The following is a 15672-nucleotide window of genomic DNA, read 5'->3' on the forward strand; positions in this document are numbered from 1 at the left end:
AAGGTTGTTTTATTATTGTTGATTTTTAAATTATTAATGATTTGGAATGTTCTTTCATAACATTTTTAATAATTGGCAATTCTTCTTTTGAGAACTGTGTATTCACATCCTTTGACCACTTACTTATTGGGGAATGGCTTTTGATCTTAGATGTTTTTGTTAGTTGTCTATATATCTTGTGTAACAAGCCCTTACCCAAGAAATTTCATAAAAATATTTTTTTCTAGTTATCACCTCCCTTTCTTACCCTATATATATATATATATTTGTTTGTGCAAAAGCTTTTCAGTTTCATGTCATCAAAAATCTTTCTTTAATTTATTTTTGATAATGATCTTTTACATCTAGGTCATAAATTTATCATGGATCTTTTTGTAGTATATTTATGGTATGAGATGTTGATCTAAACCCAATTTCTTCCAGACTGCTTCAGGTTTTTTTCAATTGTTTATCTCAAATAATGGGCCTTACCCCTCTAGTTTGAACTCCTTGGGTTTGTCATACCCTATGCTACTATGATAGCTTCTGGATCTTATGTGCCTAATTTGTTCTGTTAATTGACTTGTCTATTTTTTTAAACTACTACTAGATAGTTTTGTTGACAACTGCCTTGTTCAATAACTGGACATTTTGTAATGCTAGGCTCCATTCCTATCAAATTTTTTTCATTATTTCACTTGAGATTCTTGACCTTTTTTTTTCTCCAGATGAATTTTACCATTTTTGGCCTGGTGCACAAGTTTCTCTGCTGCCAACATTCTTGGCATCATTGTAGTGACCACTGCACAAGCTTGGGGAACATGGGGTGGTGGAAGATTATTGATTGGCAGGGTGTTAAGTAAAGGCAGCTCCATCTCTTAGGGAGGTAGATTTTTTTTTAAGCTCTTTTTTTCCTTTCTAATTCTTTTTAGAACATAATGAGCCAATTGGGGTAGGGATAGGCTACCCACAGAATCTCTGGTTAAAAAAATATTTTCAATGCTAGTGTCAATTGTCTGAGGTTGGATTAGAACTCAGATGCTCCTGACCCCAGGGTTGGTACTCTATACTCTGTGCCACCTAACTGGCCCCCCCCCCCCCCCCCCCGCCTTGCTTTTTTTTTTTTTTTTTTAAGTGAGGCAATTGGGGTTAAGTGACTTGCCCAGGGTCACACAGCTAGTAAGTGTTAAGTGTCTGAGGCCAGATTTGAACTCAGGTATTCCTGATTCCAGGGCCAGTGCTCTATCCACTGCGCCACTTAGCTGTCCCCCCTTTGCTTTTTGATAATAAAAAGAACCATATTTTACTTTTTGAAGTTTCATGGACATAGCAAGACGTACAGTTAGTTGAAAATGCTCTATTATGTAATACAGTGGTGATAAGATTTAAAATATGATTTGTTCTAATAAACAGCCAAGAGTTACATTTTTCTATTGTGCAGATTAAAAATGTGATGAGTACATTAAGGATCTCTGAATCCATAACTCTTTTTTTTTTTTTAATGGGATTAGGCCAACATTTTCCTCAAAGGAAATCTGTCCTTTAAAAACACAACTGAATTGTATCCCCCAAATTGCTGATCTGTTTGGGAATTTTTTTCCCCAAAAGAATCATTATGCCCAGAAAATTCTATTTCTTTTATAAACTTTGTACCTTTCTTATCTTTGTTAATTCCCTTCTTAATTAGTCCCACTTACTGAGATTTCTGTTTTACTTCCAACAGAAGTATTCCTCAAATATTCTCACTTATTATCTGAGGATTATGTGATCCTCACAACTCATAATGGTTAGAGGATACTGGCTTTCAAATCACTACTCTTAACATTTTTTTCTGTCCCCATAGTATCTATGTGACCAGGAACAAGTAAGTCACTTAACCCCTTGCTCATTTTGTCAGACTGTAATTAATAGATGGGTTGCTTAACTGCATTCTTAGAGAGAATTTCTTTCTCAGAGTTCCCTCCCCGAATGTTGCTGTTACTGTATACAGTGTTCTCCTAGTTCTGCTCAGTTCACTTTGCATATATAGGTACTTTCCCCTTTTTTATGATCTCTTTGGGATATAGACTTCATAGTGGTTTTGCTAGATCAAAGGTATGCACAGATTCATTGCTTTCCAGAATGGTTGGATCATTTCACAACTCTATCAACAATACATTGGTATTCCAATTTTCTTATACCCTCTCCAACATTTATCATTTTCCTTTTCTGACATATTAGCCAATCTGATAGGTGTGAGGTGCTACCTCAGGGTTGTTTTAATTTGCATTTTTCTAATTAATAGTGATTTAGATAATTTTTTCATATGACTATAAATCCCTTTGATTTCATATGAAAACTGCCTGTTCATATCCTTTGACCATTTATCAATTGGGGAATGACTTATATTCTTATAAATTTGACTTGGTTCTCTATATATTTGAGAATTGAGGCCTTTATCAGAGACACTGTAAAAATTGTTTCCCAACTTTCTGCTTTCCTTTTTTTTTTTTTTTTTTTTTTTTTTGGTGAGGCAGTTGGGGTTAAGTGACTTGCCCAAGGTCACACAGCTAGTAAGTGTTAAGTGTCTCAGGCCGGATTTGAACTCAGGTACTCCTTACTCCAGGGCCAGTGCTCTATCCACTGCACCACCTAGCTGCCCCTAAAAGAACATTTTTAAGGAAGCAAAGTAAAGGGAGCAGAAACCAAATTGCAAGGGCTTCGGGATAGATAGATTGGTAAGGAGGTGAAGGCAGAAATGAGTGTGGGAGAGTGGAGAAAACATGGGCTTGAGAGAGCCCTCATTGTTGTTACTTAGCCACTAACTAGCCTTGTGAGCTTGAGCAAGGCTCTTGGATCTATCTGCTTCACTTTACTCATCTGTAAAATGAAGGATATTTTTTTAAAGAAAAAGTAAATCCATACTGTACTGTTTTAGACACAAATCTGCCAGAAACAATTTTTATTAATTTAACAATATTTGTACCTTAGAGAGAGAAATGCCTAAACTGATAAAGTTCTCCCATGTTTTAACACATTTCTCGACCTCAAGACAATTTGAGGTAACATAAGAATCTTGAATAAGAAAAAGGTAACAATATATTAAAATCTAGGCTAGGGTTAATATTTTCCTGTGTAGAATAATAGTCACTTTAAATCTACTCAGTTCTTTTCTTGACCACATTCCCATCAAAGATTGAAAGGGCTTGCTTCCCTGAGAACAATCTTAATCCTTTCTGGCCCCAAGGTGGGTCATTTAGCCATATCATTTTAGGAGTAGGGAAGGCTGTGGCCTTAACCAAAGAAGAATTAAATTGGGCTACCACCCATAGTTGCTAATCCTGGAACCCTAGTCCTTGTTAGTGACCTTTTACAAATCTTCGTAAAGGGAAAAGTCTGGAAAGAACTAAGAAATATGTATTCTTTAATATTTTCAGTTGAACTAAAAAGGGAATTGTAAAGTATAAGCATACTAAAAGGGATTGAACTAAATCAGCCCTTTCTAGCTTGGAAACTCTAGGTCTGAGATTCAGGGGGGGTTTGTACATCTTTTACAAGATGTATATAGTTTAGGAAAAAATCTTGAGCATGTTTTGAAGGTAGATGTTGATGAGAGAGATGGTATAAATATTCAAATATATAAGTAAATGTTTAAATAGAAGAATTAGGTGATATCCTGCAGGAGATAAGGTTAACTTTAGAAAAGATATGCTTCCTCTGAGTCAGGAGAAGGGGCAGGGATGGGTCAAAAAGAAATTTTGAGGAGTGCAAGGAGAGAACTTGAACTTCTCCCTTGGTGACCTTGTTCTCAGTAAGTACAGGAAGAATCCATCTTGTTTACCTTTTGAGTTCGAGGAGTAATATGGTTCAGGATTTGAGGAAAACAGAAAAGGAATGTGAAGAATGCTAGTAGGATGCCAGTGAAATGAATAAAGAGATTGCCTAGCAGCCATGAAGACCCAGCAGAGGCTTACATGAATTAGAAGTGAACTCCATCAACACAGTTTTACTTTAATGCTATTTGAAAATTTGGAAAGAGCAAAGAAATGGTAGGATTTTTTCAGGGTTGGTAACTGGTAAGACAGGTGATAGATGAAGAAGAAAATGATAGACTCCTAGGATGCTAATTAAACATCATTGCAGTGATTGGCCTTGGGGTCTAGGCTGGGTAAGAAAGCTTAGGAAACCAGAAAGGGAATGATGGAGTGGGAGAATAGGTAGGAGTTTGGAACTTTGAAGGTCATGAGGAGGGTCAGAAGTGGGTTTGATAGGAATGAAGGAAGTGGGAGAGAGGGAAAGTAAAGACAATGAGGTCAGAGAAGGGAATCTTAGATCTTGAAGGTGGAACTATTCTACATGATGACAAGGTCCAAGGTACCACTAGATGGGGGGGTAGAAGGAGCTGCAGTTGTCAGAGAGGGTTTAAGAAGGCACAGGAGTGAGGAAGGGGAAACCAGGTTTCAGCTAAAGTGAAGTGGAATAAATGCTTATAGGAAAAAACAAGGTAGAAGGATTGGATGAAATTGCTCACAAAAAATTAGGGGGTTTTAACTATGATAGTCATAGTTTGGCTCTTGTGTAGATCAACAAGACATCTAAGTTTAAGAACTATTTTGAGTAGATTTGAACTCAGGGCTCAAGATTGGATACTTTGATATCAGCAAGAAGTTATTCATGAGTTAAATTTTGCTTTACATCATGTTATGAGAATGAGGTATGTCCTCTACATGGGAAATTCCATCTTCCTGCTTTATGAAGGAGAAATTCTATCCTGTTTATTTGCAAAAGTATCAAGAGCTTATTAATGTTTTATATTTTAGGTTGTATAAAGCACATTACCATCACTGAAATCATGTAATAGCCATTTAAATATTTGACTTGAATTTTGAGTATTATTTTAAAAGATGTAAAGGTTTTGAAGAACTACTCTGAAAATTAAGGAAGTTTGTAGTAGGATGGATTAGCAGCAGTAAGGGCCCATTTGAGGTTATGTAACATAAATTTGTGGTGGACTGCATCAAAACAGTTACAGTGATTTTCTCCACCTGCCTCCATCAAAGGCGGCAGATGAAGGAGTGAGACAAGGCTGAAGCTTGGCAGGGGGCAGTTGGGGGTGTGATGAGGGGACCAAGGACTCAAGAGGAAAGGACAGTGTAGAGTTGAACTGGTTCACCAAGGGAGAACTAAGAAGTCAAAGGACTTACAATCAATTGTATAACCTTAAGGATTAATATTTATCCTTTATCCTGTGTTGAAGTACTGCGAAGTGGTCTATGGAGAAAGATCTCATTGACAATGAGAATGATTCTACTATGTGCTGAAAAAATGTAAAAAGTTTGAACCTTATGCTGTATACCGCATAGCACAATACTAGGCATACAGTAGAGGCCTCAAAAATATTTGGTGGTTTGGTTTTTTTCTTGCTATCATATATCATGCTTTTTGTCTGAGGTGTGAATTCCAATTAAGCTACACTTTTAAAAAAATCTTAATGTTAGTTCTACCATAAAATGGCTCAATGTATAACCATGGAGCAATTTATTTTGCTTCATTCTTTTATCTGTAAACTCTTAACTAGAGTGCTTAAAATAAGGTTCTGGTTAATTGAATGTTTTAAGTTTTCAATGTGGTTGAAATACTTTACAAAATATTGGTGAAAATTCCTTTTTTTAATTGAATTTTTCCCTTGGGGATAATTTTGTGTTACTTTAGAATCCTTATTATGAAGATCAGTTTTAAAGTTTTACATGCAGATATAGGTGTATGATACTAGACTAAGGGCACCTGTTAGGTTCTGAGTAACAGAATTTTATAATATATTGACTAGGCCCTCATGGGCTTAAAAACTATATTGTTGGGGGCATCGAGGTGGCACAGTGGATAAAGCACCGGCCCTGGATTTAGGAGGACCAGAGTTCAAATCCTTCTTCAGACACTTGACACTTATTAGCTGTGGAACCCTGGGCAAGTTACTTAACCCTCATTCCCCCCCCCCCCCCAAAAAAAAAACCCCAACCAAACACTGTATTGTTAAAACTATATTGGAATGCCAGTTGACAAATAAAACAGTTCAGATTCAAGAACAACTTAACTTATAATTGATTTGGGAATAGCAGTTCAAAAATCTGTATGTTATAGTACTACCTTATTGATTCTGGAATAAAACAGAAACTCTATCCTGGCATTTAAAGCTCTGCATAATCTAGTTTCTTTGCAGATTTATTTCATTTTCCTCCCCTTACTGAACTCTGTTCGGGCAAATTGGTATTCTCTCTCCAGTCTCCAAACCTTTCTACCTACTCTTCCTCTATTTAAGGAATTGAGCAGGTAGAGGGCTTAGATAAGGAGTAAGGCCATTTTTATTTCCTTCATTTCATGTCCTTTTTCACCTCAGCCTCTTAGACTGTCTAGTTTCAAGATTTAGCTTAGTTATCAAAACACCCACTTCCTTCTAGAAAGCCTGTTTAAAAAAAAATCTCTCTCCCTCAATCCCATTAATATCTTTCCTTTCATATTGCCTTGTATTCATTTATCTGTATATGTTATCTCTTATGTCTCTCAGTAACCCCCCCCCAACCCCCCAAATAACCTAAAACTCTACTGAAAGCAAGGTATTGTGTTCCTTTTGGCTCATTTCTGTACCTAGCACAGTGCTTGTGCATGGTAAACCCTGAGCAAATGTTTTAATTGCACACTGCCATATTAAAAGTAAAAGACACAATAGTAGTAATTCAGTTCTGAAGAATAAAGGTTATGAATAACCTCTGCTTAGTCATCCTCATGAACATTTATTGAGTGCCAATAGGGTATATCGAACAGTGCCTAGAAGTATCAGCTTTGTTAATCTGTTTTTCTTAATCATTTCATAATATTATACCTTTATATAATTAGCATTCTTTACCCAGCATTTTACAAGTCATTTGTTCAGGCATACAAATTAATGTTTGTGTTAAGTCTCTGTTCATTTCATTACTTTGCAAATACTAATTTCCTGTCCAGCTTTTCCCCTATGTTACCTTTTCTTTGTGAAAGCTAGTGTGCTGTTTTAGCATTAGAAGGAATTCCGTGCAACATGCAAATTGTTTGGACATAATGAAATTTTGAGTTGTTATATGCGTGTGTATATAATTATGTATATATATATATATGAATATAGGTTTATATGTATGTGTATATGTGTATCTATCATTCTGTATGTGTGTGTTTTTGTAGGCCTGTATTATGCATGTATGTATTTTATTGCAAATATAATACATTTATATGTAAATAATATGTGTATGTTTGCAAACAGAATGAAGCAACTGTTTAGCAGCTCATATATCCCTTCTCCATTTAATATCCTCACTTTGCAGTGGTGGTTGTCACAGTACAATTCTAAAATAATTATTTTCAGTCTTTGTCTGGAAGCTCTTGGTTATCTAAAATTTTAACCCCTCTTTGAACTGATTTTATGTCAATTTTTATTAGAAAATCAAAATGAAGCTAGGATCTTAGATTAATTATAGTAGAAGAAGGATTAGAATCTAACTCCAAATCCCACTATACATTCCCGACATGATGGTGGAGCTTTAAATATTTAATAAATGCAGACAAAAAAGTAGAGATATTACATTTGGTATGTCCTTAGAATTCTTGATTTTAAAAAAATGTACAGGAAAATTCTGGTGGTTTTTTTTTTTCCCCTTGATAAAGAACTGTGACAGAATGCTTAGTGCTATTATTAAGTTGAATAGAAATGATGGCCCTAACTCAGAATTTCCATTCCTTTTGCACTTCTATCATAAAGTAAAAATCTTTAATCCTATTTTGGTACTGAACATTCTTAGCACTTCAGTTAACATGGGACTTTGTGCTTGGAAACCAGACTTGATATTAATGAATAGTTTTTAACTGTCTGAATTAACATCAAATTTTTTCTTTTATATAAAAAAGAATGACCACAAGTAAGTCTTTAATAGTTTTATGAGTTATGGATTGGACCATAATTTGCAAATTAAAAAAAAAAGATTCAAAGTTTTTACAAGTTTATTGGTGATTTGATGTGTAAAAATGTTCATAGTGAATAGAATTAAATGATGAAAACTGGGAGAAAGGATGGTTTTCTTTTGTGTTGAGCTCTTTTAGGTACTTTATGCTTAATTGTTCATCACTGATGAAGCTTCAATAAAGTAACTGTTCTGCGTGGAGTTTTGTTTTTTTTAACTGTAGATTAATATTTGATTCCTTTTGGGGTTTTTTTTTTGTAGCATTTACAAAATTGATCACAGTAAATGGACAAGAATATCATCTTCAGCTGGTAGACACAGCTGGACAAGTAAGTACTCTCTAGTGGCTTAAAGATTTGCAATGAATTTGTCCATTTTGGTACTAGTTTTGATTATTTAATGCTCAAGAATTTGGATATGTTATGTATGCTGAACATATTAATATTACCATATAAATTTTATATTTCATTTTAAAGAATTATGGTTAGTTTTTCCAAACAAAGTTTGCATTTTTTTGTGCCTTTCAGAATCTAACCTGTCTACATGGTATTACATTCTAAACCTTGTGATAGTCTCAATACCTGTGTAAATGTAAATGCGCGTAGAGGGTGATCTAATCACTCTGAGATTTTGGCACTCTGAATGTTGTTAAAAAAAAATTCTGCTTGCAAATTTTTCACTAAAAGTACTCCTTGTGGAATAGTAGAAAAAGTTATATCTTTTTACTGCTTCCACGGAAAATGTAATAGAGGAATAGTGACTTAAATTGTATGACAATTCCATGAAGTCAAATTTGAGTTACAGTTTATCCTTTGGAGCCAGTAAAATAAAAAGATGGAAAAAATACTCCCAAGTAGCATCTGTCTTTTAAAATTATTTTAAGCAGCCTTGATATCTTTATTCTGCTTAAGGGTTGTTGATAATGGTTTTTCTTTGGGGATGGGGAGATTGGGGGAATAGATTTTAGCCTTTCCTAATTAATATGACTGAGTATTAAAGGGACAGGAGTAAAAGTTCTACCCCTGCTTCTTTTTGTGTGTGTAGAGTATAAATTTATAAACTTAGTAATATGCGGTTTCTGTTTTTTAGTTCATTTGTGAACATCTAAATTTAAAGGCTCTCTTCCTGTCCATACATTAGATTTTAGTTTCTTGGCCCTGTGATAAAGCCAGGTCATATAATCAGACTCTCATTTTTATACATGAGGAAACTGGAGCCCAGGGAGGTTGTGACTTCTCCAGGGTCCTACAGGTAGTAACTGGTAGAGTCAGGATTTGAATTCAGGGCCTGTGACTCTAGGTTCAGTCCACACTCTTTCCAGTGAACCACTGGGAAAACTTGTTTCTAATTTTGTAATTAATTGGACTGGGGTTTTTTTTTGGGGGGGGGGGGTTAAATTAACATGTTGGGGCAACTAGGTGGCACAGTGGATAGAGCACCAGCCCTGGAATCAGAAGGACCTGAGTCCAAATCCAGCCTCAGACACCTAACACTTACCAGCTATGTGGCCCTGGGCAAGTCACTTAACCCCAATTGCCTCACCAAAAAAAAAAAAAAAAATTGTGTCAGTGTCCTTTGCCCTTAGGAATTAAACTTCAGCAACACACATCGTATATAGAACACTCTCCCACTCTACTTCTTTCTACCTCTTACTCTAGAAGCAGTTATCAAATCCTATCATTGCTTCTGGAAAGAGCAAGACAGTGGTTTCACTCACCATTTTGTGATTCTTCCTCTTCCTTTTCCTCATTCCCCAAATAAAAACTCCCTTTTTTTGGGCCCTGCTCCCTGATGGTATTTATTGTCTCCTACTATTAGAATCATTCAAGGCATAGACTATTTGACTTTGGTATTTATATCCCTCACACAGTTTCTTATATAACGTAGATGCTTAATAAATGCTTCTTCATTTGCTCACACAACAAATAAGATGTCATCCCTCTTATAGGAAGAGGAAAAACCTTAAAACAAAAAAAAGAAACGTGAATTACAAAACAACAGGAAATAACATGCAAGACAACATGGTGAAAAACTATAAAGGGAATGATCAGAGCATGGTATTGATAAGCAGTTATAAAATGCCATCTATCTTCAGAGTACTTTGCTATGTGTGTTCAAAGATGTACAAGGTTTATATAAGACAGTTTCTACTCTCAAAATTGTACAGTTTAGTGGGGAATTAAACAATGGAGATAGCTACGGTTCACAGTCTGATATGATAGCTACATTAGGGAATATGTGAAGTCTGAGGGACAGGGGGGTTAACAGTTTGGTGGGTAGTGAATCAGGAAGAAGGTATCATTTGATTTGGGTTTTAAAGGATTTATAGGAAGGGTCAGGAAATGGTTCTTAAAAGAGTTGGAAGTGGTAGAAAAGGCCTGCTAGATAAGAGAAGACATACAGAAGTAAGAATGGGCTTGGGGCATCTTGGTTGAGAAAGTAGATGATGAGCAAAACTATAGCAGAGGAGCTAGTTAAGTGCCAAGTTTTATGAGTGAATAAATGGGGTATATCCTATTGAAGTGGATCTTAAATACTAACCCAAGAATTTGTGATACTAACTGTTCTTGTGACAGTATAAAAGTGAGCAAAGGTCTGTGGGAAAAGATTAATATGGTATGAAAGACTAGAGGTGTAGGTTTAAGGGGATATTGGGGGGAGTGAATCCTTTACTAGACTCCAGCTGTACATCTGATGTTAATGAAGGGACCAGGTAAGCAGAATGAGTCTGATTTGGCTATAAACTGGAGGTTTTCCTTATTTCATTTTTTGTTTTAGACTGAAAAATCAGAGTGGATTGTGCTGAGGGCCTTATTGATTTAAAGTCATTGTGCCTAATTTTGTTATTGTTGTTCAATTGTGTCCAACCCTAGGTGATCCCATTTGGGATCTTCTTGGTAGGGATACTGGAATGGTTTGCCATTTCCTTCTCCAGCTCATTTTACAGCTGTGGAAACTGAGGCAAACAAGTGACTTTCTGAGGGTCACAGAGCTAATAAGAGTCTTGAGGCCAGATTTGAACTTGAGAATATGAGTCTTCCTGATTTCAGGCCCAGCACTCTATCCACTGCTCCCCCTATCTGCCCTGTGGCTGATTAATATGATGCTATTAATATAAATCTGAAGTCAGCTATTACTCTCTTCCTCCCTGCTTTATGGTGTAAAATGAATATGGAATGATGGTATAATTGATCATGGCAGTGGGTCAATGGCCATTTTGAGTTTTTGCAAAGTGGATTGGGCATTGGGGGAGAGGGGAGAGATGAGAGATTTCAAAACTTGGAGCTTTTACTTCCTGCTGGGTAGGATGAGAGTTCAGTCTTTCCCAGGCCTTTCCTCTTTCCTCTCTTTATTTCTGGAGAATTCATCAGCCATACGGTTAACAACAGTTTGCTTTTTAGCTTGGGGGCAATAAAATGGCCCTCAGGGTCCCAGTTCACTCCTGTTTTATGGAGTTTATCAGACAAAAAAATAGTAGTACAGTGTCAATAACTGATCCCCCAGTTAGGACAACCCTTAACATTCAGACAGGTTTGGCAATGCTTAAATTTACAGTTTTGTTTTATCTCCAGACAGTTCGTGACCTCTTTATATTTGAAGCAAAAATCAAGCTATACGTAAAAGCTGTGGGTAAAAGAAGCAGGAAGACTATATTATAGAGTCTGTTTGTAAAGAGACAGAGATAAAGGAAGTTATAGGAGGAGGAGAACAGAACTTTTATTGGAATTCATTGGGTAGAACTAGCAGCTTCAGCCTGAGTCATCTGCGCTAAAATGGCTGTGTAAGGATCTGATGGCCCTCCAGCTTCTCTCTTCTCTGCCACAGCTTAGCTCTGCTCTCAGTCTCTCCTTTTTCTTTCTGCCCCTTTGCTTTGGCTCTTTAAGTTCTGGGAAGAATGGGCTAGTTGGAAGCAAGAATGATGGCCGAGGATACTGTGTCCCCACTGCTGCTGCCAATCAGCATCGCTTTCAAGTGTATGCCTGCCAAACTATGGCCCTTCAAGAACTCCCAGATAGGACTCTACCTTCTGCCTCAAAGATGAAGATAGTCCCCTTGCTTTCATGACCAAAAGGGAATGTTTGTCCCTCTGAACTGCATAAATTCTCAAATGCCTGTTCTTCTGTAGTGCAAGGACTAGCTCACTTGTTAGATTTTTATTCCCTTTGCCAGGAATAGTGACACTTGCAAAATGTTCATTCGTTGAAGCTTTCGTTCATTCTAGATATCTTTCTTTCACATTATTTCCTTTTTGTCCTCATAGATAAAATCTGTCTCTCTGGAAAACATATTATCCCTGGGCATATCTTTCATGTCCCATAGCTTGGCTCTTAAGGCAGGCTCTCCATCTAACTTTTCTGGCCTTATTTCTCATTTTCTTTCTATTCTTATCCTTTAACTCCCATTCCAGCTAAATTGGACTAATAACTATTTCCTGACCTCAACACAACCTCCTGCACAAGCAGTTTCCTATACCTAGAATATACAATCTCTCCATCTCCATTTCAGAATCTTCATCTCCCTTCAAGCCTTATCCAGGTTTTACCTCTGGGAATTCTTCATCCCCTGAGTATATTAATGTACTGTCCTCAAATTATCTTGTGTTTACTTATCTATGCATGTGTTCTAAAATGCAGGCTGGTGTTTTCTTTTTTATGACTTTCTGTAAATAACTTTATTATGTCTTAAAGCCATTTCTATATAAATTCAGCACCTAATTTTTATAAGAGAACACACAGAAATCTGTGTGATAAATTTTTTTTAAGGTGCTGAATTTATATAGAAATGGCTTTAAGATTTGATCATGGTTCTAAAACTTGAGGGACTGTGGCTGCAAGGCTGCTAGTTAGGCTGTTGAAAAAAAGGCTCAAGAGTAGGGAGTGAATTAAAACATGGCTGGGCTCTCTTTGAAATAGTGATCCAATGATGCAGCCACCATTCAGGACAGTGGGGCCCCAAGACAAATGTAACTCGCTTGAGAATCAGATAGCTAGTTAATGGTAGAGCTCAGACTAAAAATGATAGTCTTCTGACACCCAGTGTGATTAATTGCTTCCTTCTCAGAAATGTGGGGGAAAGTCAACAATTAACTCATCTTAACCTGTTAGCAAAAACCAGTTTTGTAACATAGAATAATACAATAGTGGTTAGAGTGCTTGGTTTGGAATAGAGTAGATCTGGGTTAGAATACTGTGGTTACTAGACAAGTCACTTAATCTCTGAGCCTTAGTTTTCTCATATGTGAAATAGGAGCATTACCTCTGGTGAATATATCACAGAATTGTTGTGAGACTTAGTTGATCACAATGTAAAGCACTTTGTAAACCTAAAGATGGTGTATAAGTGTCAGGTATTATTAATTTTCTACCCAGACTAAGGGTATTTGCTTTTAAAATATGTCCTTCCTCACTCTCCACACACGTTGCTGCCACAGCCTTTTCTAGATGCATTTGATAAGTAGAAAGTAATAGCATAGTTTAGTGGTCTTGCTTTATAGTATAGTGAACTAAGTGCATCATCCATTTATATTTTTATTTCAGTGTAATAGTTAATATCCTTTGGAGAAATGTTGATGGTGATTGCTTTTTATGTTTCGTAATTTCCTTGAATATAATTGTGAGTTTTTTTCCCCCCACAGGATGAGTACTCCATCTTTCCTCAGACGTACTCCATAGACATTAATGGTTATATTCTTGTGTACTCAGTTACATCAATCAAAAGGTAATAAGTTCTCATTGCTATTATGTTAGCTGTACCTGATAAAGCTGCTATTAGTCTTTTAGAAAGAATTCATTTAAAGCTTATCCCCAAAAAAACTTTTGTGGGACTAGTACTAAGGAGCCATTTAGAATGATCAAATGGAACACTTTTTTTTTTGTCCTTTAAGTCAAATAGGCCATTAAACAAAAAAGATAGATATTTGTTAATATATTATTATATATAATACCTAATATTAATTATTAATATTATTGTAATCATAGAATTAATAAAAAGTATTTATCTGTTGATTCTTCACATCATTTGCCTTTCTAGTTTCTTGGACCAAAATAAATAATTGAATATTGATTAGACGAATTTTGTGCTTCTTTACTAGTTTAAACATAAATTTTCTGGTTTTGTACTTAATGGTGCAAAGTATTGTATGTTCTCTTTACACACCTTATGGAATATATTGTTTTTAATAATACTTTGCAGTGCACAAAAAAAGAATACCTTTCATCCATCAAAAAGTGCAAGGCATATAAGTTGGAGTTAGGAGATGTATGTAGCGGAAGAATGGAATGAAATTAAGCAATGCATAGAAGGATCCAGTTCAAGACCTTAGCTTTGTTGGCATGGTTTTCCAACAAGTCAAGTAGACCTGGGTTTATCTTACTGGAAAGACATATTATAGTCATATTTCACTTACTAGTGGAGGGAAACATTAGTGTGGAGAACAAGAATGCCAAATGCTCTACTAGTTTACTGGTGTATGTAGCCTTGTTTACCTGGCACAGGGTAACATTCGTGCTATAAAGAGTAGAGCTTTGACCTTTATCATCTGAAGGACCTGGCAGCTTGGGGCAAAGGAACTCCTTGGCAGACTTTCTCCTCCCTGGATCACCCTGAAAGTTCTTAAAACTCTTTTTGTTAGGTAACAACTGAATTTGAAGACTGTAGGGTCCCAGGTAAGTTAGGCTGTTTCAGGGTCCAAACAGCTTCTCATGCTTTAACTATTGAGAGGGGCATTGAAAAGAATTATTTTGAAAATTACTTTTGATTTTAAGAAAATCCAAACCCTAGAAGTTACTGTTTTCATCAGTTGCTAGCCTAGCACGTGAGAGGCAAGTCCACATTAAAACATTCTTATTCCATTTGGAGCTTTGGTACCACAACCTTGCCAAATATTGCTACTTTTTTATTTTTTTGGTTAACCACTGCCCTCTCTTCCTAATCCATGGAAAATTGTTACTGATATGTCCTTCAAGCCAACATCAGTCTCCTTTGAAAGGCAACATGTTGCTAAAAAATTTTTTCCAGGGATTCCTATTGTTAACTCAGGCTAGGGAACCTTCTGTTTTCCATCCTACAAATCTACCTTTATGTAACCCATTCTCCAACTCAATAAGACTAAGCACTGTTGTCCAGCAAGCCTGGTACTTTTCCACCTCTATACCTTTTCCCTAGAATACCCTTCCACTCTTCCTACTTCCCCCCAGCTCTGCCTATATTTGTTGAATTAATGAAAGGCAATAGTACCACCAAAATGTCAAGGACCACTGCATCCTGAGCTGGTCTTAAACAACTTTGCAAACTAGGAAAAATTTGTTTTCTGATGCCCCCAACTTCCCATTTTATTGTGAACCCCTTTTTGTTCCCTTTCCATCTTTTCCTCTCCCAACTTTTTTTTTCCCTTGGTATAGAATTTATTTATCCATGTGAAGTGTAAATTACTGTAGACAAATGAAATTGTTTTCTAAACAAATTCCACAGAGCCCATAAAGTAGAAGATGGAAGCTTTAACTGGAATTTCTTTTAAACATTGTGTTGGTTTAGAGGCTTTGAGTTTTTTGTGGGGTTTGTTTTGGGTTTTTTGGAAGGGGGAGGGAGAATCTTGACATAACATGAAAATAGCACAGGACTGGGAGTCAGAAAGTCTCAGGATCATAAAGAGTTGGAAAAAATCCTCGCCATCATTTAGCCCATCCACTGCCCTCGATTTGCAGATGAGAAAACTTGGACATAAAGGTTG

General features: G+C 36.2%; 1 protein-coding gene across 1 annotated transcript in view; it reads left to right on the forward strand.

Moving 5' to 3' along the window:
• The window catches only part of RHEB (Ras homolog, mTORC1 binding), a 66492-nt gene that overhangs the window by 39578 nt on the left and 11242 nt on the right, over positions 1-15672 (forward strand). Inside the window, exons 3-4 of the mRNA XM_043968068.1 lie at positions 8205-8272; positions 13579-13661. Coding sequence (XP_043824003.1) covers positions 8205-8272; positions 13579-13661 — 151 coding nt within the window. The remainder of the gene's footprint in view (positions 1-8204; positions 8273-13578; positions 13662-15672) is intronic.

Source organism: Dromiciops gliroides, chromosome 5 (genome assembly GCF_019393635.1).
Source record: "Dromiciops gliroides isolate mDroGli1 chromosome 5, mDroGli1.pri, whole genome shotgun sequence".
Classification (NCBI taxonomy): Eukaryota; Metazoa; Chordata; class Mammalia; order Microbiotheria; family Microbiotheriidae; genus Dromiciops; species Dromiciops gliroides.